Below are 26,372 nucleotides of genomic sequence, written 5' to 3'. Positions count from 1 at the left end.
CCTCAATTCGTCGGGGTCATGGACTCTACAAGGTGTCTAAAGCGTTCCACAGGGATGCTGGTCCATGTTGACTCTACAAGGTGTCTAAAGCGTTCCACAGGGATGCTGGTCCATGTTGACTCTACAAGGTGTTGAAAGCGTTCCACAGGGATGCTGGCCCATGTTGTCTCTACAAGGTGTCTAAAGCGTTCCACAGGGATGCTGGTCCATGTTGTCTCTACAAGGTGTCTAAAGCGTTCCACAGGGATGCTGGTCCATGTTGACTCTACAAGGTGTCTAAAGCGTTCCACAGGGATGCTGGTCCATGTTGACTCTACAAGGTGTCTAAAGCGTTCCACAGGGATGCTGGTCCATGTTGTCTCTACAAGGTGTTGAAAGTGTTCCACAGGGATGCTGGACCATGTTGACTCTACAAGGTGTCTAAAGCGTTCCACAGGGATGCTGGTCCATGTTGTCTCTACAAGGTGTCTAAAGCGTTCCACAGGGATGCTGGTCCATGTTGACTCCAATGCTTCCCACAGTTGTGTCAAGTTGGCTGGATGTCCTTTGGGAACGGTCCACCACCCAAAGGAAACTGTTGAGCGTTAAAAACCCAGCAGCGTTGTAGTTCTTTGACACAAACCCTCTGGCACCTCAATATTTTGTCTGGCCAATTCCCTCTCTGAATGGTACACATACACACATATACTCCATGTCTCAAGGCTTAAACATCCTTCTCTAACCTGTCAATAAGGGACCATAGTTTTCACCTGGATTCACCTGGGCAGTCTGTCATGAAAAGAGCAGGTGTTCTTAATGTTTGTCCCACTCAGTGTACACACACTTCACAACATACTACACAACACATCCCCTTACAATTCAAGTTGAAACTGTGAGATTTCATCGGGTCAGATGTCAAAAATGCACCGAGACATGCAGAGGTATGATTTACGCATTTTTATTGTTCAGTTTAAATGCATTTTAGGTTTTTATTTTCCCTGTTACGGCAAAGTATCTAAGAATATTCCCGACGTTAAAAATCTAGTTTGTCCTTCAGATACAGATAATAACGTTTAGGCTGTTTTTCACAGTTTATCTTCGTTGTTCTTGTTCTGAAATTACTGAAGACCTGAAATGAAGATGTAAAAGGCAGAGGTATGATGATGTAGTACACGTTAACTTTCCACTCTACACATGTTGTGTATGATGTAGTACACACGTTGTGTATGATGTAGTACACATGCCTACCTTCCACTCTACACATGTTGTGTATGATGTAGTACACACGTTGTGTATGATGTAGTACACATGCCTACCTTCCACTCTACACATGTTGTGTATGATGTAGTACACACGTTGTGTATGATGTAGTACACACGTTGTGTATGATGTAGTAGTATGATGTAGTACACACGTTGTGTATGATGTAGTACACATGCCTACCTTCCACTCTACACAACATTTCAGTTTGACTGATCTCTAATGACCTTAGTGATTCTAATTGGTAGGTACTGACTGACTAGTCAATCTCCTGTTTCTGTAGTGTGAGGCAGGACACTAGTCAATCTCCTGTTTCTGTAGTGTGAGGCAGGACACTAGTCAATCTCCTGTTTCTGTAGTGTGAGGCAGGTCAGGACACTAGTCAATCTCCTGTTTCTGTAGTGTGAGGCAGGACGCTAGTCAATCTCCTGTTTCTGTAGTGTGAGGCAGGACACTAGTCAATCTCCTGTTTCTGTAGTGTGAGGCAGGACACTAGTCAATCTCCTGTTTCTGTAGTGTGAGGCAGGACACTAGTCAATCTCCTGTTTCTGTAGTGTGAGGCAGGACGCTAGTCTATCTCCTGTTTCTGTAGTGTGAGGCAGGACACTAGTCAATCTCCTGTTTCTGTAGTGTGAGGCAGGACACTAGTCAATCTCCTGTTTCTGTAGTGTGAGGCAGGTCAGGACACTAGTCAATCTCCTGTTTCTGTAGTGTGAGGCAGGTCAGGACACTAGTCAATCTCCTGTTTCTGTAGTGTGAGGCAGGACGCTAGTCAATCTCCTGTTTCTGTAGTGTGAGGCAGCTTGATGTACAAGTACACCCCCTAAACAGGACGCTAGTCTACCGCAAGGTCCTAAGGACAGTGGTCTGGCCAAAAGTAGGGCACTACATAGGGAATATCGGTGCCATTAGGGACATAATGATGGTAAAATAGAAGGCATTAATTAGTGTGAAACAAGTGTCCGTCCCCACCCTCAAATCAGGAGCTACATGGCCAACTGGTCTGGTCCAGAGATGGTTCTAGAACCTGCACTTCATTCTATAATTGTTCTGTCATGTGACCTGGCACTTCCTGTAGTTTAGAGTACTTCCTGTCTGTATCACAGCCACAAAGTCAGGGCATTGGCTATATCGTAAAAAATTCATGAAAACAAACATGTGCTTTTTGGTCTTCATTTAAGGTTAGGCATTAGGTTATCATTGTGGTTAGGTTTAAAATCAGATTTTAAGAATAAACATTTTAGAAAGAGACGGGGTTTAGCCATAATTATGACTTTGTGGCTGTATTAACTAGTAACGACCAAAAGGAGGCCTTTTGAGACAGTAGCCGCAGTTACAGACAGACGGATCACTAATGTGACCAATAGAAACAGAGAGAGAGAGCAGGTCAGACCCGCCCCAATCAACATAACAGCCATTCACAGAGGTGGACCTTCATTGTGCGCCATTTCATCCCGTCCAATCAAAGCAGTGACCACCTGAGAGGATCATTAAGACATCAGCCAATCATCTTCCAGTTGTACAGTAACTCAAATCCGAGACATTTTAAACATTTTGATGCAATTTACAAAAAGATTGTGATTAGAATCAACACATCTTTACACTCCACAGACAGACAGGCGGTGTCCGAAACAGCACCCTATTCCCTACATAGTGCACTACTTTTGACCAGAGCCCTATGGGCCCTATGCACTATGTAGGGAATAGGGTGTCATTTCAGACATCACGTGTCCCATATGCAACTACACCAGTGTCTGTCTGTCTGTCTATCCCATATCCAACTACACCAGTGTCTGTCTGTCTATCCCATATCCAACTACACCAGTGTCTGTCTGTCTATCCCATATCCAACTACACCAGTGTCTGTCTGTCTATCCCATATCCAACTACACCAGTGTCTGTCTGTCTGTCTGTCTGTCTGTCTCATATCCAACTACACCAGTGTCTGTCTGTCTGTCTGTCTGTCTGTCCCAAATCCAACTACACCAGGGATCCTCCCTATATACTGCTCCTATACACACCTGTCTGTCTCTACACCAGCTCTGGTCCAGGGTGTTACATGTGGCTTGCTGAAGCTGAACCTGCCACACGTAACACCCTGGACCAGAGCCATCTCCACATCAATCCTGGTCTACTACTCACGGTTCATATTCACTCACTATGCTTTAAAAACACAACTTTAAAAATAAGCATATATTTCAGGTATATTAAATCATCTTATATAAAAACACAAAAGTAAAAGTTACCCTTCTCCCCACGTACAGTGGGTATCGTAAGAATTCACCCACCCCATGGATTTGAACATTTTGTTTTGTGTCACAAAGTGGGATTCAATGGAACTTTTTGGCCTAAATACAAAGCCTTCTGTTTGGTGCAAATTCAACACAACGCATCACTAACTGCCTCCTTATTTTCCAGCATGGTGGTGGCTGCATCATGGTATGGGTATGCTTGTCATCGGCAAATACTGGGGAGTTTTTCAGGATAAAACAGAAAGCAAAATCCTAGAGGAAAACATGCTTCCCCTCTGCATTCCAGCTGGGAGATATGTCCCCTTGCCGGCAGGACAAGAACCTAAAACACAAGGCCAAATCTACACTGGAGTCTCTTACCAAGAAGATATTGAATGATCCTGAGTGGTCTAGTTACAGTTTTGACTTACATCTGCTTGAAGATCTATGGCAAGACTTGAATATTACTGTCTAGCCATGATCGCCAACACATTGACAGAGCTTGAACAACTTTTAAATGAATGATGTGCAAATATTGCACAATCCAGATGTGCAAAGCTCTTAAGCCTGGTTCACATTGGCAGTTTGAAGTGACTCAAATCCTATTTTGTTGCATTTTTTTTGGTGCTTTTTCCTGAAGTCTGAACAGCCAAAAAAGCACATGGTATCAGATACTTCAATCCCACATACAGATATGATTTCTGGCCAAGCAACTTGTGTCTGAACGGTCAAATCGGATTTATTTGTAATCACAATGGTATTTAGACTGTTCTTTGCCATATCTTGCTACTCTGTTGACAGGTTGACAAGAACATGTGGTAGCTAACTAGCGTGTGCTAGAAAACAGATGTAGGATCTTAATTTGATCAATCTTTTGTTGCTGAGAAATGTCCTGCATGTGCACATTTGTAGTGCACTCAAGGTTTGAAAAGGCTTCTAAAGTTTGTAATTTCCACTTTAAAATGTCCAATTTGATTCACCCTAAATATTTTTTTTTATCAAGACCTACAAAAAAATGCCATTAATTATAATCCCCCATTATAATTCACATTTCCTGTTGCTGCCGGATTCTTTTTCTGCTTTAGGAAACTGGCTCAAATTAAGATCCTACACCACTGCACATACATCCATCAGTGCCATGTTAGCTAATGACTGCTGTCTGAACACGTACAAATCTGATGTGGTCACTTGTAATTGCTTGGACAGGCAGTATTTCAAAACTGATTTGAACATTTAAAGGTCTGCAGTGTGATAATGGCTTTATATACTTACCCATGAAGACTCACAGCTGTAATGACTCTGTAATGACTCTTAGAGACTCACCCATGAAGACTCACAGCTGTAATGACTCTTAGAGACTCACCCATGAAGACCCCCAGCTGTAATGACTCTTAGAGACGTACCCATGAAGACTCACAGCTGTAATGACTCTGTAATGACTCTTAGAGACTCAGCCATGAAGACTCACAGCTGTAATGACTCTTAGAGACTCACCCATGAAGACCCCCAGCTGTAATGACTCTTAGAGACGTACCCATGAAGACTCACAGCTGTAATGACTCTGTAATGACTCTTAGAGACTCAGCCATGAAGACTCACAGCTGTAATGACTCTTAGAGACTCACCCATGAAGACCCCCAGCTGTAATGACTCTTAGAGACTTACCCATGAAGACCCCCAGCTGTAATGACTCTTAGAGACTCACCCATGAAGACTCACAGCTGCAATGACTCTGTAATGACTCTTAGAGACTCACCCATGAAGACTCACAGCTGCAATGACTCTGTAATGACTCTTAGAGACTCACCCATGAAGACCCCCAGCTGTAATGACTCTTAGAGACTAACCCATGAAGACCCCCAGCTGTAATGACTCCCAGAGACTTACCCATGAAGACTCACAGCTGTAATGACTCTTAGAGACTCAGCCATGAAGACTCACAGCTGTAATCGCTGACAAATGTTTTTCTAACGTGTATTGACTCAGGTGGGTGAATACTTATCTAAAGAACAGTGTTTTATTTTGAATTAACAACTAAAAATAAAATAAAAAGATTACAATTTTTCCCCGTTTGACATTAGAGTATTGTGTAAATCAATTACAAAAAAAATAAATCACAATGAATTAAATTTCAATGCCAGTCTGTAACGCAAAAACAATATGAACAAATCCAAGGGGGTGAATTCTACTGAGTGTATGATCATACACGTCTATACATCCCTCCCAAACCCCAAACAGTTGCTAAGGTAACAACATGTCCATGCAGTACCTGTTTATATTGCAGCTGAATTCTTGTTTATTTTTTTAGTTATATTTCAATGCAAAGCGGCACAAACATGTGGAAAAGCTTTTGATAGGTGGTTTAACTTGCTCTCTCTTTTCATAAGAGTTATTATGACGTAGACAAAAGGATGGAAAAACAATCTGGGATTTACAAGGAACAGGATTCTTCATCCAGCTCAGTCCTGTCTGTGTGGCACGAGAGGAGACGAGAGGAGAGGAGGGGAGAGGAGAGGAGACGAGAGGAGGGGAGAGGAGAGGAGACGAGAGGAGAGGAGAGGAGAGGAGGGGAGAGGAGATGAGAGGAGAGGAGGGGAGAGGAGAGGAGATGAGAGGAGACGAGACGAGAGGAGGGGAGACGAGAGGAGACGAGAGGAGAGGAGGGGAGACGAGAGGAGACGAGAGGAGAGGAGAGGAGGAGGGAGATGAGAGGAGGGGAGAGGAGAGGAGGGAGACGAGAGGAGAGGAGGGGAGACGAGAGGAGAGGAGAGGAGGGGAGAGGAGAGGAGACGAGAGGAGAGGAGGGGAGAGGAGGGAGACGAGAGGAGACGAGACGAGAGGAGAGGAGACGAGAGGAGAGACGAGGGGAGAGGAGACGAGAGGAGAGGAGGGGAGGGGAGAGGAGGGGAGACGAGGGGAGAGGAGGGGAGAGGAGGGAGACGAGAGGAGAGGAGACGAGAGGAGACGAGAGGAGGGGAGAGGAGAGGAGACGAGAGGAGGGGAGAGGAGAGGAGGGGAGACGAGAGGAGAGGAGGGGAGAGGAGAGGAGGGGAGAGGAGACGAGAGGAGAGGAGACGAGGGGAGACGAGGGGAGACGAGAGGAGAGGAGGGGAGACGAGACGAGAGGAGACGAGAGGAGAGGAGAGGAGACAGGCAGAGTTCTGGGTCTTATTCATTAGTGCACGCAATAATGAACATTTCTTATTGTATAATAAGAACGTTTCGGGTCCGTTTGGTTTGTAGGGTCCATATAGTCTGTAGACTGGGACCTTGATGGGTCCATATAGTCTGTAGACTGGGACCTTGATGGGTCCATAGTCTGTAGTCAGTCTGTAGACTGGGATCTTGATGGGTCCATATAGTCTGTAGACTGTAGCCTTGATGGGTCCATAGGCTGTAGTCAGTCTGTAGACTGGGACCTTGATGGGTCCATAGTCTGTAGACTGGGACCTTGATGGGTCCATAGTCTGTAGACTGGGACCTTGATGGGTCCATATAGTCTGTAGACTGGGACCTTGATGGGTCCATAGGCTGTAGTCAGTCTGTAGACTGGGACCTTGATGGGTCCATAGGCTGTAGTCAGTCTGTAGACTGGGACCTTGATGGGTCCATAGTCTGTAGTCAGTCTGTAGACTGGGACCTTGATGGGTCCATAGTCTGTAGACTGGGACCTTGATGGGTCCATAGGCTGTAGTCAGTCTGTAGACTGGGACCTTGATGGGTCCATAGCCTGTAGCCTTGATGGGTCCCATAGCCTGTAGCCTTGATGGGTCCATAGTCTGTAGACTGGGACCTTGATGGGTCCATAGGCTGTAGACTGGAACCTTGATGGGTCCATAGGCTGTAGTCAGTCTGTAGACTGGGACCTTGATGGGTCCATAGCCTGTAGCCTTGATGGGTCCCATAGCCTGTAGACTGGGACCTTGATGGGTCCCATAGCCTGGGCAGCTCGGCCCAAGTCCTCCTCTTCCCCCTAGCTACCACTCACCCGTCAGTTTGGTGCTTTCGTCCCGTTTGGGCGGGGCAGGGCGCGGCCCCCGCCGTAACGTTGCATAGCCTGAGGACATGTACCCGTGGCCCCCGCCCTGCCCCCCCCTATGTTGGTCCGGAGGGGGTGGAGGAGGCAGGGCCATGTCGTCCATGGAGACCGGTTCCAGCCGGGAGGAACCGTGCCGCGTGAGGGAGCCGTGACGTGAGATGGACTTCCTCTTCAAGGTCCGGTTCAGGTCCTCCAGGAAGTTGGGTTGGACCGAGGAGAGGGTACCGCCCCCCTTAGGTACCCCGGGGGAGGTGGGGGGCAGGGGACAGGCAAAGGAGGCTGGGGGGTATGCTGGTGCTGGTATGGTGGGGACAGTGGTAAGGGCTCCTGGACCGTGTGACTCCGGGACAGCCTGTGCAGTGTCAGAGGCGGAGTCTTCTTGAGTGACTGGGTCTTCCATGATGATTGGCTGACGGGGTGGGAGATGGGCGTGGCCTGCGGCTGGGGTTTACCACTGCGACCCTGGGGGCCCCGGGTGGAGCTCAGAGAGGAGGGGGTGGGGGGAGGAGCTCAGAGAGGAGGGGGCGGGGGAGCAGCTCAGAGTCGGGAGGAGGAGGGGGGAAGTCTTCACTGGGCTGGCGGTACTGAGGAAGAGAGGAGAAGTCTTCACTAGGCTGGCGGTACTGAGGAAGAGAGGGGAAGTCTCCACTGGGCTGGCGGTACTGAGGAAGAGAGGGGAAGTCTTCACTGGGCTGGCGGTACTGAGGAAGAGAGGAGAAGTCTTCACTAGGCTGGCGGTACTGAGGAAGAGAGGGGAAGTCTCCACTGGGCTGGCGGTACTGAGGAAGAGAGGGGAAGTCTTCACTGGGCTGGCGGTACTGAGGAAGAGAGGGGAAGTCTTCACTGGGCTGGCGGTACTGAGGAAGAGAGGGGAAGTCTTCACTGGGCTGGTGGTACTGAGGAAGAGAGGGGAAGTCTCCACTGGGCTGGCGGTGCTGCCCTGTCTGTAGACCCTGGAGGACTAGAGGGAGAGCTGACAGGTTCAGCTTGCCTGGTTTAGGAGGAGCAGGAAGAGCAGGAGACCCCAAATCTTTAGCAGGAGATCCAGAGAAGGTGGCGGTGGAGGAGTTGCAGGAGCCGAGGCCAGGCTGGGCAAACTTACTGACCAGAGACTCCACTTTCTTAGGCTGCCTCTGGACCTGGGCCTCTTCCTGGTACTCCCCTGAGGAGTTAGACTTGATGGAGGAGGCGCGCTGGGGAGTGGGAGGAGGCCCTCTCTTCCCGAAGGAGCCGGTTGATGAGGTGGAGGGAGACTTCTTAATGGGGGAGCACATCTCAGAAGGAGGGAGAGGAGGAGGAAGGGGGAATTCAGGGGACTGAGGCGGGATCTGACTCCCTGGCTGCCATCTTGGTTTAGCCTTGACCGCCGGGGGACTGTGGGGGCAGGGGGCTCCTGGGAACTGGTTGACTATTTGTTTGGCCAGGGAGGGAGTGGGGAGATGGGGGCGGACAGAGGGAGGGTTTTAGAGGAGAAGATGTGCTGTTTGGGCATCGTGGAAGGCGGCTGATTGGGCGAATGGCCTGTAGAGAAGCTTTGCTGCTTTTTCATTGGACCAGAAGGAGGGTAGGGCGACACTGGGGACAGGGGGATCCCTGGACCAAAGGTCTTAGGAGCAGTCTGGGGCGGGAAGACACCAGAGAAGGTTTTGGGAGGTGTGGGGGTGGCAGTATGGGGGACAGGGGGAGAGGGCAGGAGGGGGAGGAGGAGGGGACTCAGGTTGGCCATCCAGCTCAGAGAAATCATAGTTCATATTGGGGAATTTTGGGCCAGGAACTGCTGCAACCCAGTGTTACTGAGAGGGGGGCACTGGTGGTCCTCTTCTGGGGAGGAGGGGGGCAGTGTTTGGGCCTGGGGGAGGAGGGGGATGAACTGAGGAACAGAGCTGGGGAGGCTGAACCTCAGAGAGGCCATGGCAGAGCCTGGAGCAGGCATGGAGCAAGGGGGAGGAGGAGGAGGGTTGCTCGGAGCCAATTGCATGGTGTTGTAGTTAGTGGGAGCCAATGGGAGAGTGTTGTAGTTGGGTTTGACAGACTGGAGGGGCGGGGCCGGAGGGCCTTGCTGCTGGCCCATTGGTTGGGCACTGTAATGATTGGCAGCCTGGTTGGCGCCACCCTGCAGGCGGGCGATGGTGCTGTACTTGACAAAGTTGGTAGGAGCAGCCTGGTGAGGGGGGTGGGGAAGTGGGGGAGGAGAAGGAGGTGGAGGGTCGGAGGGAGAGTGGGAGGATTCGGGGGAGACACTGGTGTAGCTGGTTCGGGATGGGGGGGCTGACTGGTGCATGGAGGGCAGCATCAGGGGATAGGGTCTGCTCACTGACTCCATCCTCAACTAGAGAGAGACATAGAGACAGAGAGAGAGACGAGAGAGAGAGAGAAAGAGAGCAAGACACAGAGAGCGAGAGAGAGGAGACACAGAGAGCGAAAGACAGAGACGAAAGAGAGTGAGTGAGCGAGACACAGAGAGAGATAAAGAGAGAGAACGAGAGAGAGGAGACACAGAGAGCGAGAGACAGAGAGACGAGAGAGAGGAGACAGAGAGCGAGAGACAGCAAGACGAGAGACAGAGAGAGAGAGACGAGAGAGAGGAGACACAGAGAGCGAGAGACAGAGATGAGAGAGCGAGAGACAAAGAGACGAGAGAGAAAGCGAGAAAGATACAGAGCGAGAGAGAGAGCAAGAAAGAGAGCGAGACAGAGACACAGAGAGCGAGACAGAGACACAGAGAGCGAGAGGGGAGAGAGAGAGCGAGAGGGGAGAGAGAGAGCGAGACACAGAGAGTGAGACAGAGACAAAGAGAGAGACATGTGTTAGATGACATCTGTGTTAGATGATATTGTATTAACGATTTCATTACTACTATGCTAGAAAACAAAAACATGATGTTATTTGAAAAACTTTGCCACACAGGGGAAAACATGTTCATTTGTCTCTATTGAACACTGAAGGACATGTTCATTTGTCTCTATTGAACACTGAAGGACATGTTCATTTGTCTCTATTGAACACTGGAGGACATGTTCATTTGTCTCTATTGAACACTGGAGGACATGTTCATTTGTCTCTATTGAACACTGAAGGACATGTTCATTTGTCTCTATTGAACACTGAAGGACATGTTCATTTGTCTCTATTGAACACTGAAGGACATGTTCATTTGTCTCGTATTGAACACTGAAGGACATGTTCATTTGTCTCGTATTGAACACTGAAGGACATGTTCATTTGTCTATATTGAACACTGAAGGACATGTTCATTTGTCTCTATTGAACACTGAAGGACATGTTCATTTGTCTCTATTGAACACTGAAGGACACGTTCATTTGTCTCTATTGAACACTGAAGAACACGTTCATTTGTCTCGTATTGAACACTGAAGGACACGTTCATTTGTCTCTATTGAACACTGAAGGACATGTTCATTTGTCTCGTATTGAAAACTGGAGGACATGTTCATTTGTCACTATATTGAGGCATTACATTACATTACATTCAGCAGAAAACAAAGACAAATAAATGGACAACTGGGCTAGAACTGGGCTTCTGAAACACAAGAGTAGGAACTGGGCTTCTGTAACACAAGAGTAGAGAACTGGGCTTCTGAAACACAAGAGTAGATTCTGGGCTTCTGAAAAACAAAGTAGAAACTGGGCTTCTGAAACACAAGAGTAGAGAACTGGGCTTCTGAAACACAAGAGTAGAGAACTGGGCTTCTGAAACACAAGAGTAGAGAACTGGGCTTCTGAAACACAAGAGTAGAGAACTGGGCTTCTGAAACACAAGAGTAGAGAACTGGGCTTCTGAAACACAAGAGTAGAACTGGGCTTCTGAAACACAAGAGTAGAGAACTGGGCTTCTGAAACACAAGAGTAGAGAACTGGGCTTCTGAAACACAAGAGTAGAGAACTGGGCTTCTGAAACACAAGAGTAGAACTGGGCTTCTGAAACACAAGAGTAGAACTGGGCTTCTGAAACACAAGAGAGAACTGGGCTTCTGAAACACAAAGAGAACTGGGCTTCTGAAACACAAGAGTAGAAACTGGGCTTCTGAAACACAAGAGTAGAGAACTGGGCTTCTGAAACACAAGAGTAGAACTGGGCTTCTGAAACACAAGAGTAGAGAACTGGGCTTCTGAAACACAAGAGTAGAGAACTGGGCTTCTGAAACACAAGAGTAGAGAACTGGGCTTCTGAAACACAAGAGTAGAGAACTGGGCTTCTGAAACACAAGAGTAGAACTGGGCTTCTGGAACACAAGAGTAGAAACTGGGCTTCTGAAACACAAGAGTAGAAAACTGGGCTTCTGAAACACAAGAGTAGAACTGAACTTCTGAAACACAAGGGAACTGGGCTGAAACACAAGAGTAGAGAACTGGGCTTCTGAAACACAAGAGTAGAACTGGGCTTCTGAAACACAAGAGTAGAACTGGGCTTCTGAAACACAAGAGTAGAGAACTGGGCTTCTGAAACACAAGAGTAGAACTGTGCTTCTGAAACACAAGAGTAGAGAACTGGGCTTCTGAAACACAAGAGTAGAGAACTGGGCTTCTGAAACACAAGAGTAGAGAACTGGGCTTCTGAAACACAAGAGTAGAACTGGGCTTCTGAAACACAAGAGTAGAACTGGGCTTCTGAAACACAAGAGTAGAACTGGGCTTCTGAAACACAAGAGTAGAGAACTGGGCTTCTGAAACACAAGAGTAGAGAACTGGGCTTCTGAAACACAAGAGTAGAACTGGGCTTCTGAAACACAAGAGTAGAACTGGGCTTCTGAAACACAAGAGTAGAACTGGGCTTCTGAAACACAAGAGTAGAACTGGGCTTCTGAAACACAAGAGTAGAACTGGGCTTCTGAAACACAAGAGTAGAGAACTGGGCTTCTGAAACACAAGAGTAGAACTGGGCTTCTGAAACACAAGAGTAGAGAACTGGGCTTCTGAAACACAAGAGTAGAGAACTGGGCTTCTGAAACACAAGAGTAGAGAACTGGGCTTCTGAAACACAAGAGTAGAGAACTGGGCTTCTGAAACACAAGAGTAGAGAACTGGGCTTCTGAAACACAAGAGTAGAAAACTGGGGGCTTCTGAAACACAAGAGTAGAAACTGGGCTTCTGAAACACAAGAGTAGAACTGGGCTTCTGAAACACAAGAGTAGAACTGGGCTTCTGAAACACAAGAGTAGAAACTGGGCTTCTGAAACACAAGAGTAGAACTGGGCTTCTGAAACACAAGAGTAGAGACTGGGCTTCTGAAACACAAGAGTAGAACTGGGCTTCTGAAACACAAGAGTAGAACTGGGCTTCTGAAACACAAGAGTAGAGAACTGGGCTTCTGAAACACAAGAGTAGAGAACTGGGCTTCTGAAACACAAGAGTAGAGAACTGGGCTTCTGAAACACAAGAGTAGAACTGGGCTTCTGAAACACAAGAGTAGAACTGGGCTTCTGAAACACAAGAGTAGAACTGGGCTTCTGAAACACAAGAGTAGAACTGGGCTTCTGAAACACAAGAGTAGAACTGGGCTTCTGAAACACAAGAGAGAGAACTGGGCTTCTGAAACACAAGAGTAGAACTGGGCTTCTGAAACACAAGAGTAGAACTGGGCTTCTGAAACACAAGAGTAGAGAACTGGGCTTCTGAAACACAAGAGTAGAGAACTGGGCTTCTGAAACACAGAGTAGAGAACTGGGCTTCTGAAACACAAGAGTAGAACTGAACTGGGCTTCTGAAACACAAGAGTAGAAACTGGGCTTCTGAAACACAAGAGTAGAGAACTGGGCTTCTGAAACACAAGAGTAGAGAACTGGGCTTCTGAAACACAAGAGTAGAGAACTGGGCTTCTGAAACACAAGAGTAGAGAACTGGGCTTCTGAAACACAAGAGTAGAGAACTGGGCTTCTGAAACACAAGAGTAGAGAACTGGGCTTCTGAAACACAAGAGTAGAGAACTGGGCTTCTGAAACACAAGAGTAGAACTGGGCTTCTGAAACACAAGAGTAGAGAACTGGGCTTCTGAAACACAAGAGTAGAACTGGGCTTCTGAAACACAAGAGTAGAGAACTGGGCTTCTGAAACACAAGAGTAGAAACTGGGCTTCTGAAACACAAAGTAGAACTGGGCTTCTGAAACACAAGAGTAGAACTGGGCTTCTGAAACACAAGAGTAGAACTGGGCTTCTGAAACACAAGAGTAGAACTGGGCTTCTGAAACACAAGAGTAGAGAACTGGGCTTCTGAAACACAAGAGTAGAGAACTGGGCTTCTGAAACACAAGAGTAGAGAACTGGGCTTCTGAAACACAAGAGTAGAGAACTGGGCTTCTGAAACACAAGAGTAGAGAACTGGGCTTCTGAAACACAAGAGTAGAAAACTGGGCTTCTGAAACACAAGAGTAGAACTGGGCTTCTGGAACACAAGAGTAGAACTGGGCTTCTGAAACACAAGAGTAGAACTGGGCTTCTGAAACACAAGAGTAGAACTGGGCTTCTGAAACACAAGAGTAGAACTGGGCTTCTGAAACACAAGAGTAGAGAACTGGGCTTCTGAAACACAATAGTAGAACTGTGCTTCTGAAACACAAGAGTAGAGAACTGGGCTTCTGAAACACAAGAGTAGAGAACTGGGCTTCTGAAACACAAGAGTAGAGAACTGGGCTTCTGAAACACAAGAGTAGAGAACTGGGCTTCTGAAACACAAGAGTAGAGAACTGGGCTTCTGAAACACAAGAGTAGAACTGGGCTTCTGGAACACAAGAGTAGAACTGGGCTTCTGAAACACAAGAGTAGAACTGGGCTTCTGAAACACAAGAGTAGAGAACTGGGCTTCTGAAACACAAGAGTAGAACTGGGCTTCTGAAACACAAGAGTAGAGAACTGGGCTTCTGAAACACAAGAGTAGAACTGGGCTTCTGAAACACAAGAGTAGAACTGGGCTTCTGAAACACAAGAGTAGAACTGGGCTTCTGAAACACAAGAGTAGAGAACTGGGCTTCTGAAACACAAGAGTAGAGAACTGGGCTTCTGAAACACAAGAGTAGAGAACTGGGCTTCTGAAACACAAGAGTAGAGAACTGGGCTTCTGAAACACAAGAGTAGAGAACTGGGCTTCTGAAACACAAGAGTAGAACTGGGCTTCTGAAACACAAGAGTAGAACTGGGCTTCTGAAACACAAGAGTAGAACTGGGCTTCTGAAACACAAGAGTAGAACTGGGCTGAAACACAAGAGTAGAACTGGGCTTCTGAAACACAAGAGTAGAAACTGGGCTTCTGAAACACAAGAGTAGAGAACTGGGCTTCTGAAACACAAGAGTAGAGAACTGGGCTTCTGGGCTTCTGAAACACAAGAGTAGAGAACTGGGCTTCTGAAACACAAGAGTAGAGAACTGGGCTTCTGAAACACAAGAGTAGAAACTGGGCTTCTGAAACACAAGAGTAGAGAACTGGGCTTCTGAAACACAAGAGTAGAACTGGGCTTCTGAAACACAAGAGTAGAACTGGGCTTCTGAAACACAAGAGAACTGGGCTTCTGAACTGGGCTTCTGAAACACAAGAGTAGAGAACTGGGCTTCTGAAACACAAGAGTAGAGAACTGGGCTTCTGAAACACAAAGAACTGGGCTTCTGAGAACTGGGCTTCTGAAACACAAGAGTAGAACTGGGCTTCTGAAACACAAGAGTAGAACTGGGCTTCTGAAACACAAGAGTAGAGAACTGGGCTTCTGAAACACAAGAGTAGAGAACTGGGCTTCTGAAACACAAGAGAGAACTGGGCTTCTGAAACACAAGAGACTGGGCTTCTGAAACACAAGAGAGAACTGGGCTTCTGAAACACAAGAGTAGAGAACTGGGCTTCTGAAACACAAGAGTAGAGAACTGGGCTTCTGAAACACAAGAGTAGAGAACTGGGCTTCTGAAACACAAGAGTAGAACTGGGCTTCTGAAACACAAGAGTAGAACTGGGCTTCTGAAACACAAGAGTAGAGAACTGGGCTTCTGAAACACAAGAGTAGAGAACTGGGCTTCTGAAACACAAGAGTAGAGAACTGGGCTTCTGAAACACAAGAGTAGAACTGGGCTTCTGAAACACAAGAGTAGAACTGGGCTTCTGAAACACAAGAGTAGAACTGGGCTTCTGAAACACAATAGTAGAACTGGGCTTCTGAAACAAGAGTAGAACTGGGCGTCTGAAACACAAGAGTAGAACTGGGCTTCTGAAACACAAGAGTAGAGAACTGGGCTTCTGAAACACAAGAGTAGAGAACTGTGCTTCTGAAACACAAGAGTAGAACTGGGCTTCTGAAACACAAGAGTAGAGAACTGGGCTTCTGAAACACAAGAGTAGAACTGGGCTTCTGAAACACAAGAGTAGAACTGGGCTTCTGAAACACAAGAGTAGAGAACTGGGCTTCTGAAACACAAGAGTAGAGAACTGGGCTTCTGAAACACAAGAGTAGAACTGGGCTTCTGAAACACAAGAGTAGAGAACTGGGCTTCTGAAACACAAGAGTAGAACTGGGCTTCTGAAACACAAGAGTAGAGAACTGGGCTTCTGAAACACAAGAGTAGAGAACTGGGCTTCTGAAACACAAGAGTAGAGAACTGGGCTTCTGAAACACAAACACAAGAGTAGAACTGGGCTTCTGAAACACAAGAGTAGAACTGGGCTTCTGAAACACAAGAGTAGAGAACTGGGCTTCTGAAACACAAGAGTAGAGAACTGGGCTTCTGAAACACAAGAGTAGAACTGGGCTTCTGAAACACAAGAGTAGAAACTGGGCTTCTGAAACACAAGAGTAGAAACTGGGCTTCTGAAACACAAGAGTAGAAACTGGGCTTCTGAAACACAAGAGGGGCTTCTGAAACACAAGAGTAGAGAACTGGGCTTCTGAAACACAAGAGTAGAACTGGGCTTCTGAAACACAAGAGTAGAACTGGGCTTCTGAAACACAAGAGTAGAACTGGGCTTCTGAAACACAAGAGTAGAACTGGGCTTCTGAAACACAAGAGTAGAACTGGGCTTCTGAAACACAAGAGTAGAGAACTGGGCTTCTGAAACACAAGAGTAGAGAACTGGGCTTCTGAAACACAAGAGTAGAGAACTGGGCTTCTGAAACACAAGAGTAGAACTGGGCTTCTGAAACACAAGAGTAGAACTGGGCTTCTGAAACACAAGAGTAGAGAACTGGGCTTCTGAAACACAAGAGTAGAGAACTGGGCTTCTGAAACACAAGAGTAGAGAACTGGGCTTCTGAAACACAAGAGTAGAGAACTGGGCTTCTGAAACACAAGAGTAGAGAACTGGGCTTCTGAAACACAAGAGTAGAGAACTGGGCTTCTGAAACACAAGAGTAGAGAACTGGGCTTCTGAAACACAAGAGTAGAGAACTGGGCTTCTGAAACACAAGAGTAGAGAACTGGGCTTCTGAAACACAAGAGTAGAAACTGGGCTTCTGAGAGAACTGGGCTTCTGAAACACAAGAGTAGAGAACTGGGCTTCTGAAACACAATAGAAACTAGAACTGGGCTTCTGAAACACAAGAGTAGAAACTGGGCTTCTGAAACACAAGAGTGGAGAAACTGGGCTTCTGAAACACAAGAGTAGAGAACTGGGCTTCTGAAACACAAGAGTAGAGAACTGGGCTTCTGAAACACAAGAGTAGAACTGGCTTCTGAAACACAAGAGTAGAGAACTGGGCTTCTGAAACACAAGAGTAGAACTGGGCTTCTGAAACACAAGAGTAGAACTGGGCTTCTGAAACACAAGAGTAGAGAACTGGGCTTCTGAAACACAAGAGTAGAGAACTGGGCTTCTGAAACACAAGAGTAGAGAACTGGGCTTCTGAAACACAAGAGTAGAGAACTGGGCTTCTGAAACACAAGAGTAGAGAACTGGGCTTCTGAAACACAAGAGTAGAGAACTGGGCTTCTGAAACACAAGAGTAGAACTGAGCTTCTGAAACACAAGAGTAGAGAACTGGGCTTCTGAAACACAAGAGTAGAGAACTGGGCTTCTGAAACACAAGAGTAGAGAACTGGGCTTCTGAAACACAAGAGTAGAGAACTGGGCTTCTGAAACACAAGAGTAGAGAACTGGGCTTCTGAAACACAAGAGTAGAACTGGGCTTCTGAAACACAAGAGTAGACCTGGGCTTCTGAAACACAAGAGTAAAACTGGGCTTCTGAAACACAAGAGTAGAGAACTGGGCTTCTGAAACACAAGAGTAGAACTGGGCTTCTGAAACACAAGAGTAGAGAACTGGGCTTCTGAAACACAAGAATAGAACTCGGCTTCTGAAACACAAGAGTAGAACTGGGCTTCTGAAACACAAGAGTAGAACTGGGCTTCTGAAACACAAGAATAGAACTGGGCTTCTGAAACACAAAAGTAGAACTGGGCTTCTGAGGAATACTGAGGCAGGTCAATAGAGACAGGTGACAGGTGAGGAATAATGAGGCAGGTCAATAGAGACAGATGACAGGGTAAGGTGAGGAATACTGAGGCAGGTCAATAGAGACAGGTGACAGGTGAGGGATACTGAGGCAGGTCAATAGAGACAGGTGACAGGGTAAGGTGAGGGTGTCAGTACAGGAGGAGGCGGTACCTCATCCTGGGTGCCTCTCTTCCAGGCCTCGGAGAAGATGGAGCTGACCTGGCTCTGAGAGCGGCTGTGGCCTGACAGGTTGTTCTCTGACACAGCAACACCACTATCACTACTGTAGTGGGTAGACTGGGACTCTGGAGGGAGAGAGGAAAGAGGGAGGGAGAGAAAGAGGAAAGAGGGAGGGAGAGAGGAAAGAGAGAGGGAGAGAGGAAAGAGGGAGAGAGGAAAGAGGGAGGGAGAGAGGAAAGAGGGAGGGAGAGAGGAAAGGGGGGGCGAGAGGAAAGAGGGGGAAAGAGGAAGGAAGGGAGGGAGGGAGAAAGGGAGGAGAGAGGAGTAGGGAAGGAGGAGGGGAGGGAGGGAGAGAGAGAGGGAAGGAAGGAGGAAGGAGAGGGAGAGAGAGGAAATAGGGGGAGAGGGGTAGGAGAGAAGGGAGAGGGGAGAGGAGTAGGGAAGGAGAGAGGGAGAGAGGGAAGGAGGGAGGAGAGGGAGACAGAGGAATGAGAATTAGAGCAAGTAGACATCTTATACATACTGCTAAATCAGTGGGTAACTGCTGCCGGGTTAGTGTCTAATAAATTCTAAGTAAACTGAAATTCATGAAATTGTACTTCCTGAAATGACTGAATTGAGATAAGAATCGACCTCAGCCCTGCTATACTTGTGTGTTGTTGTGTCTGTCCACCACCACTCACCAGGCAGGCTGGAGGAGCTGGATCCAGACTTGATAGAGGAGCTAGAGAGAGAAGACCAGTCGTAGGCTGCCTCAGTCCTCTTCATAGCCTCCTGGTAGTTCACATACAGGGTCTTCCCATACTGGAGACAGAGACACATAGGTCAACAGACAACATGAGTGTATTGATTAGTCGGGCAGGTGTATTCATTAGCCGGTCAGGTGTATTGATTAGCCGGTCAGGTGTATTCATTAGCCGGTCAGGTGTATTCATTAGTCGGTCAGGTGTATTCATTAGCCGGTCAGGTGTATTCATTAGTCGGTCAGGTGTATTCATTAGCCGGTCAGGTGTATTCATTAGCCGGTCAGGTGGTATTGAGGTGTCAGGTGTATTCATTAGCCGGTCAGGTGTATTCATTAGCCGGTCAGGTGTATTCATTAGCCGGTCGGTGTATTGATTAGCCGTCAGGTGTATTCATTAGCCGGTCAGGTGTATTGATTAGCAGGGTGTATTCATTAGCCGGTCAGGTGTATTCATTAGCCGGGCAGGTGTATTCATTAGCCGTCAGTGTATTCATTAGCCGGTCAGGTGTTCAGGTGTATTCATTAGTCGGTCAGGTGTATTCATTAGCCGGTCAGGTGTATTCATTAGCCGGTCAGGTGGTCAGGTGTATTCATTAGTCGGTCAGGTGTATTCATTAGCCGGTCAGGTGTATTCATTAGCCGGTCAGGTGTATTCATTAGCCGGTCAGGTGTATTGATTAGCCGGTCAGGTGTATTCATTAGCCGGTCAGGTGTATTCATTAGCCGGTCAGGTGGTCAGGTGTATTCATTAGCCGGTCAGGTGTATTCATTAGCCGGTCAGGTGTATTCATTAGCCGGTCAGGTGTATTCATTAGCCGGTCAGGTGGTATTCATTAGCCAGTCAGGTGTATTCGGTCAGGTGTATTCATTAGCCGGTCAGGTGTATTCATTAGCCGGTCAGGTGTATTCATTAGCCGGTCAGGTGTATTCATTAGGTGTATTCATTAGCCAGTCATTAGGTCAGGTGTATTCATTAGCCGGGTGGTCAGGTGTATTCCAGTCAGGTTATTGATTACCGGTCAGGTGTATTCATTAGCAGGTCAGGTCAGCCTGTCAGTGTATTCATTAGCCGGGCAGGTGGTCAGGTGTATTGATAAGTGGTCAGGTGTATTCATTCAGGTGTATTCATTAGCCAGGTCAGGTGTATTCATTAGCCGGTCAGGTGTATTCATTAGCTGGGCAGGTGGTCAAGTGTATTCATTAGCCGGTCAGGTGTATTCATTAGCCGGTCAGGTGTATTCATTAGCCGGTTAGGTGTATTCAGGTGGTATTCATTAGCCAGGTGTATTCATTAGCCGTCAGGTGTATTCATCAGGTGGTCAGGTGTATTGATTAGCAGGTGTATTGATTAGCCGGTCAGGTGTATTCATTAGCGGTCAGGTGTATTGATTAGCCGGGTCAGGTGTATTGATTAGCCGGTCAGGTGTATTCATTAGCAGGTCAGGTGTATTCATTAGCCGGTCAGGTGTATTCATTAGCCGGTCAGGTGTATTCATCAGGTATTCATCAGGTGGTCAGATGTCAGGTGTATTCATTAGCCGGTCAGGTGTATTCATTAGCCGGGCAGGTGTATTCATCAGGTGTATTCATAAGGTCAGGTGTATTCATTAGCCGGTCAGGTGGTCAGGTGTATTGATTAGCCAGTCAGGTGTATTCATTAGCCGGTCAGGTGTATTCATTAGCCGGTCAGGTGGTCAGGTGTATTGATTTATTGAGCCGGTCAGGTTTTCATTGATTACCCGGTCAGGTGTATTCATTAGCCGGGCAGGTGTATCAGGTGTATTGATTAGCCAGGTGTATTGATTAGCCGGTCAGGTGGTCAGGTGTATTGATTAGCCAGGTCAGGTGTATTGATTAGCCGGTCAGGTGTATTCATTAGAGGTTATTCATTAGGTCAGGTGTATTCAGCCGGTCAGGTGTATTCATAAGCCTGTCAGGTGTATTCATTAGCCGGGCAGGTGGTCAGGTGTATTGATTAGCCGGTCAGGTGTATTCATTAGCCGGTCAGGTGTATTCATTAGCCGGGCAGGTGTATTCAGGTCAGGTATTCATTAGCCGGTCAGGTGTATTCATTAGCCGGTCAGGTGGTCAGGTGTATTGATTAGCCAGTCATTAGGTGTGTATTGATTAGCCGGTCAGGTGTATTCATTAGCCGGGCAGGTGTATTCATTAGCCGGGCAGGTGGTCAGGTGTATTGATTAGCCGGTCAGGTGTATTCATTAGCCGGTCAGGTGTATTGATTAGCCGGTCAGGTGTATTCATTAGCCGGTCAGGTGTATTCATTAGCCGGTCAGGTGTATTCATTAGCGGTCAGGTGGTCATTATTCATTAGCCGGGTCAGGTGTATTCATTAGCAGGTGTATTCATTAGCCGGTCAGGTGGTAGGTGTATTCATTAGCCGGTCAGGTGGTCAGGTGTGTATTCATTAGCCGGTCAGGTGGTCAGGTGTATTCATTAGCGGTCAGGTGGTCAGGTGTATTCATTAGCCGGTCAGGTGTATTCATTAGCCAGGTCAGGTGGTCAGGTGTATTCATTAGCCGGTCAGGTGGTCAGGTGTATTCATTAGTCAGGTGTATTCATTAGCCAGTCAGGTGTATTCATTAGCCGGTCAGGTGGTCAGGTGTATTCATTAGCCGGTCAGGTGGTCAGGTGTATTCATTAGCCGGTCAGGTGTATTCATTAGCCGGTCAGGTGGTCAGGTGTATTCATTAGCCGGTCAGGTGTATTCATTAGCCGGTCAGGTGGTCAGGTGTATTCATTAGCCGGTCAGGTGGTCAGGTGTATTCATTAGCCGGTCAGGTGTATTCATTAGTCGGTCAGACTCATTAGTCGGTTTCCTCAGCAAAATGGTTTGCAATAGAAACGCTTTACTCCAAGCATAAAACGTTTTGCAACAAGAGAACAAGAGTTTCTATTGAACACATTCAGGTCCCTCCCCGTTTCGTTCCGCTTGCTTCTGTTCGGTTCCTAGGGAACATTCCCTTTGTCAGATGTTCCCACATCTTTTCACCAGAGCCAAATACTTTGAGTTTGGCCATTGAGCTATTCTGTACAAGATGTTCTGTGAGAACCCATTCTATGGCTCTGCTTTACAGTACTCTCTTACGTTAAGTTGTTGCTGAGGAAACGTAACGTTACCTTGGCGATGCGTATCCCATTGATCCACTGGTGTAGGGTTCTGACGTCATCACAACACAGGTACTTGATGTACTGGGATTTCTTCTGGATCTGAGGATGCTGAACAGACAGAGAGACAATGGGATATATTAACGACCACGTAGATAGCATGCTGGGATTTCTTCTGGATCTGAGGATGCTGAACAGACAGAGAGACAATGGGATATATTAACGACCACGTAGATAGCATGCTGGGATTTCTTCTGGATCTGAGGATGCTGAACAGACAGAGAGACAATGGGATATATTAACGACCACGTAGATAGCATGCTGGGATTTCTTCTGGATCTGAGGATGCTGAACAGACAGAGAGACAATGGGATATATTAACGACCACGTAGATAGCATGCTGGGATTTCTTCTGGATCTGAGGATGCTGAACAGACAGAGAGACAATGGGATATATTAACGACCACGTAGATAGCATGCTGGGATTTCTTCTGGATCTGAGGATGCTGAACAGACAGAGAGACAATGGGATATATTAACGACCACGTAGATAGCATGCTGGGATTTCTTCTGGATCTGAGGATGCTGAACAGACAGAGAGACAATGGGATATATTAACGACCACGTAGATAGCATGCTGGGATTTCTTCTGGATCTGAGGATGCTGAACAGACAGAGAGACAATGGGATATATTAACGACCAAGTAGATAGCATGCTGGGATTTCTCTCATCTGTTTCTTTAATTGAGCTATAATCTCTCGGACAGATTCTGCTGACAAAATGATGCACGGTTTCAGTTCTGGGCTAAAACCCCAGCCCGATTAACCGGTGCCTGTATATAGCCCCTCTACTATATAGAGCCCCTACACTGTACAGAGCCCCTACACTGTATATAGGCCCTCTACTGTATATAGGCCCTCTACTGTATATAGGCCCTCTACTGTATAGAGCCTCTACTGTATATAGCCCCTCTACTGTATATAGCCCCTCTACTGTATAGAGCCTCTACTGTATATAGCCCCTCTACTGTATATAGCCCCTCTACTGTATTTAGCCCCTCTACTGTATAGAGCCCCTCTACTGTATATAGCCCCTCTACTGTATATAGGCCCTCTACTGTACAGAGCCCCTCTACTGTATAGAGCCTCTACTGTATATAGCCCCTCTACTGTATAGAGCCTCTACTGTATATAGCCCCTACACTGTACAGAGCCTCTCTACTGTATATAGCCTCTCTACTGTATATAGCCTCTCTACTGTATAGAGCCTCTCTACTGTATAGAGCCTCTCCTGTATAGAGCCTCTCTACTGTATAGAGCCCCTCTACTGTATATACCCTCTCTACTGTATATAGCCTCTCTACTGTATATAGCCTCTCTACTGTATAGAGCCCCTCTACTGTATTTAGTCTCTCTACTGTATTTAGTCTCTCTACTGTATTTAGCCCCTCTACTGTATATAGCCTCTCTACTGTATATAGCCTCTCTACTGTATATAGCCTCTCTACTGTATATAGCCTCTCTACTGTATAGAGCCCCTCTACTGTATATAGTCTCTCTACCCTATTTAGCCTCTCTACTGTATTTAGCCTCAATACTGTATTTAGCCTCTCTACTGTATATAGCCTCTCTACTGTATATAGCCTCTACTGTATATAGCCCCTCTACTGTATAGAGCCCCTCTACTGTATAGAGCCCCTTTACTGTATAGAGCCCCTCTACTGTATAGAGCCTCTCCTGTATAGAGCCCCTCTACAGTATAGAGCCCCTCTACTGTATAGAGCCCCTCTACTGTATATAGCCTCTACTGTATATAGCCTCTACTGTATATAGCCTCTCCTGTATAGAGCCTCTCCTGTATAGAGCCTCTCCTGTATAGACCCTCTACTGTATAGAGCCCCTCTACTGTATATAGCCTCTCTACTGTATAGAGCCCCTCTACTGTATTTAGTCTCTCTACTGTATTTAGCCTCTCTACTGTATTTAGCCTCTCTATTGTATTTAGTCTCTCTACTGTATTTAGTCTCTCTACTGTATTTAGCCTCTACTGTATTTAGCCTCTCTACTGTATAGAGCCCCTCTACTGTATAGAGCCTCTACTGTATAGAGCCTCTCTACTGTATATAGCCCCTCTACTGTATAGAGCCCCTCTACTGTATAGAGCCCCTCTACTGTATAGAGCCCCTCTACTGTATATAGCCTCTACTGTATATAGCCTCTCTACTGTATATAGCCTCTCCTGTATATAGCCTCTCCTGTATAGAGCCTCTCCTGTATAGAGCCTCTCCTGTATAGAGCCTCTCTACTGTATAGAGCCCCTCTACTGTATAGAGCCCCTTTACTGTATAGAGCCCCTCTACTGTATAGAGCCTCTCCTGTATAGAGCCCCTCTACTGTATAGAGCCCCTCTACTGTATAGAGCCCCTCTACTGTATAGAGCCTCTACTGTATATAGCCTCTACTGTATATAGCCTCTCCTGTATAGAGCCTCTCCTGTATAGAGCCTCTACTGTATAGAGCCTCTACTGTATAGAGCCCCTCTACTGTATATAGCCTCTCTACTGTATAGAGCCCCTCTACTGTATTTAGTCTCTCTACTGTATTTAGCCTCTACTGTATTTAGCCTCTCTACTGTATAGAGCCCCTCTACTGTATAGAGCCCCTCTACTGTATAGAGCCCCTCTACTGTATAGAGCCCCTCTACTGTATAGAGCCTCTACTGTATATAGCCTCTCTCCTGTATATAGCCTCTCTACTGTATTTAGTCTCTCTACGGTATATAGCCTCTACTGTATTTAGCCTCTCTACTGTATTTAGCCTCTCTACTGTATATAGCCATGCTACTGTATAGAGCCTCTCTACTGTATATAGCCCCTCTACTGTATATAGCCCCTCTACTGTATATAGCCCCTCTACTGTATACAACCCCTCTACTGTATACAGCCCCTCTACTGTATATAGTCCCTCTACTGTATAGAGCCCCTCTACTGTATAGAGCCCCTCTACTGTAGAGCCCCTCTACTGTATAGAGCCTCTACTGTATAGAGCCTCTACTGTATATAGCCTCTCTACTGTATATAGCCTCTCCTGTATACATTTACATTTAAGTCATTTAGCAGACGCTCTTATCCAGAGCGACTTACAAATTGGTGCTTTCACCTTATGACATCCAGTGGAACAGCCACTTTACAATAGTGCATCTAGGTCTTTTAAGGGGGGGAGGGGAGAAGGATTACTTTATCCTATCCTAGGTATTCCTTAAAGAGGTGGGGTTTCAGGTGTCTCCGGAAGGTGGTGATTGACTCCGCTGTCCTGGCGTCGTGAGGGAGTTTGTTCCACCATTGGGGGGCCAGAGCAGCGAACAGTTTTGACTGGGCTGAGCGGGAACTGTACTTCCTCAGTGGTAGGGAGGCGAGCAGGCCAGAGGTGGATGAACGCAGTGCCCTTGTTTGGGTGTAGGGCCTGATCAGAGCCTGGAGGTAGTGAGGTGCCGTTCCCCTCACAGCTCCGTAGGCAAGCACCATGGTCTTGTAGCGGATGCGAGCTTCAACTGGAAGCCAGTGGAGAGAGCGGAGGAGCGGGGTGACGTGAGAGAACTTGGGAAGGTTGAACACCAGACGGGCTGCGGCGTTCTGGATGAGTTGTAGGGGTTTAATGGCACAGGCAGGGAGCCCAGCCAACAGCGAGTTGCAGTAATCCAGACGGGAGATGACGAGTGCCTGGATTAGGACCTGCGCCGCTTCCTGTGTGAGGCAGGGTCGTACTCTGCGGATGTTGTAGAGCATGAACCTACAGGAACGGGCCACCGCCTTGATGTTATTTGAGAACGACAGGGTGTTGTCCAGGATCACGCCAAGGTTCTTAGCGCTCTGGGACGAGGACACAATGGAGTTGTCAACCGTGATGGCGAGATCATGGAACGGGCAGTCCTTCCCCGGGAGGAAGAGCAGCTCCGTCTTGCCGAGGTTCAGCTTGAGGTGATGATCCGTCATCCACACTGATATGTCTGCCAGACATGCAGAGATGCGATTCGCCACCTGGTCGTCAGAAGGGGGAAAGGAGAAGATTAATTGTGTGTCGTCTGCATAGCAATGATAGGAGAGACCATGTGAGGTTATGACAGAGCCAAGTGACTTGGTGTATAGCGAGAATAGGAGAGGGCCTAGAACAGAGCCCTGGGGGACACCAGTGGTGAGAGCACGTGGTGAGGAGATGGATTCTCGCCACGCCACCTGGTAGGAGCGACCTGTCAGGTAGGACGCAATCCAAGCGTGGGCCGCGCCGGAGATGCCCAACTCGGAGAGGGTGGAGAGGAGGATCTGATGGTTCACAGTATCGAAGGCAGCCGATAGGTCTAGAAGGATGAGAGCAGAGGAGAGAGAGTTAG

The 26,372-nt window shown here is 47.2% G+C and overlaps 1 protein-coding gene across 1 annotated transcript in view; it reads right to left on the bottom strand.

Annotated features, from left to right (window-relative positions):
* Window positions 1–7,447: 7,447 nt before the first annotated feature.
* Window positions 7,448–26,372, bottom strand: part of raph1a (Ras association (RalGDS/AF-6) and pleckstrin homology domains 1a) — a 230,720-nt gene continuing 211,795 nt past the window's right edge. The window contains 9 exon segments of the mRNA XM_065019679.1: window positions 7,448–7,801; window positions 7,804–7,952; window positions 7,955–8,947; window positions 8,950–9,197; window positions 9,199–9,274; window positions 9,277–9,838; window positions 18,106–18,239; window positions 18,798–18,918; window positions 21,998–22,096. Of these exon segments, the coding sequence (XP_064875751.1) occupies window positions 7,448–7,801; window positions 7,804–7,952; window positions 7,955–8,947; window positions 8,950–9,197; window positions 9,199–9,274; window positions 9,277–9,838; window positions 18,106–18,239; window positions 18,798–18,918; window positions 21,998–22,096 (2,736 nt within the window).

This window comes from Oncorhynchus nerka, linkage group LG1 (genome assembly GCF_034236695.1).
Source record: "Oncorhynchus nerka isolate Pitt River linkage group LG1, Oner_Uvic_2.0, whole genome shotgun sequence".
NCBI classification, from domain to species: Eukaryota; Metazoa; Chordata; class Actinopteri; order Salmoniformes; family Salmonidae; genus Oncorhynchus; species Oncorhynchus nerka.
Note: the sequence above shows the minus strand (reverse complement) of the source record. Positions and strands in the feature narration are given on the sequence as shown.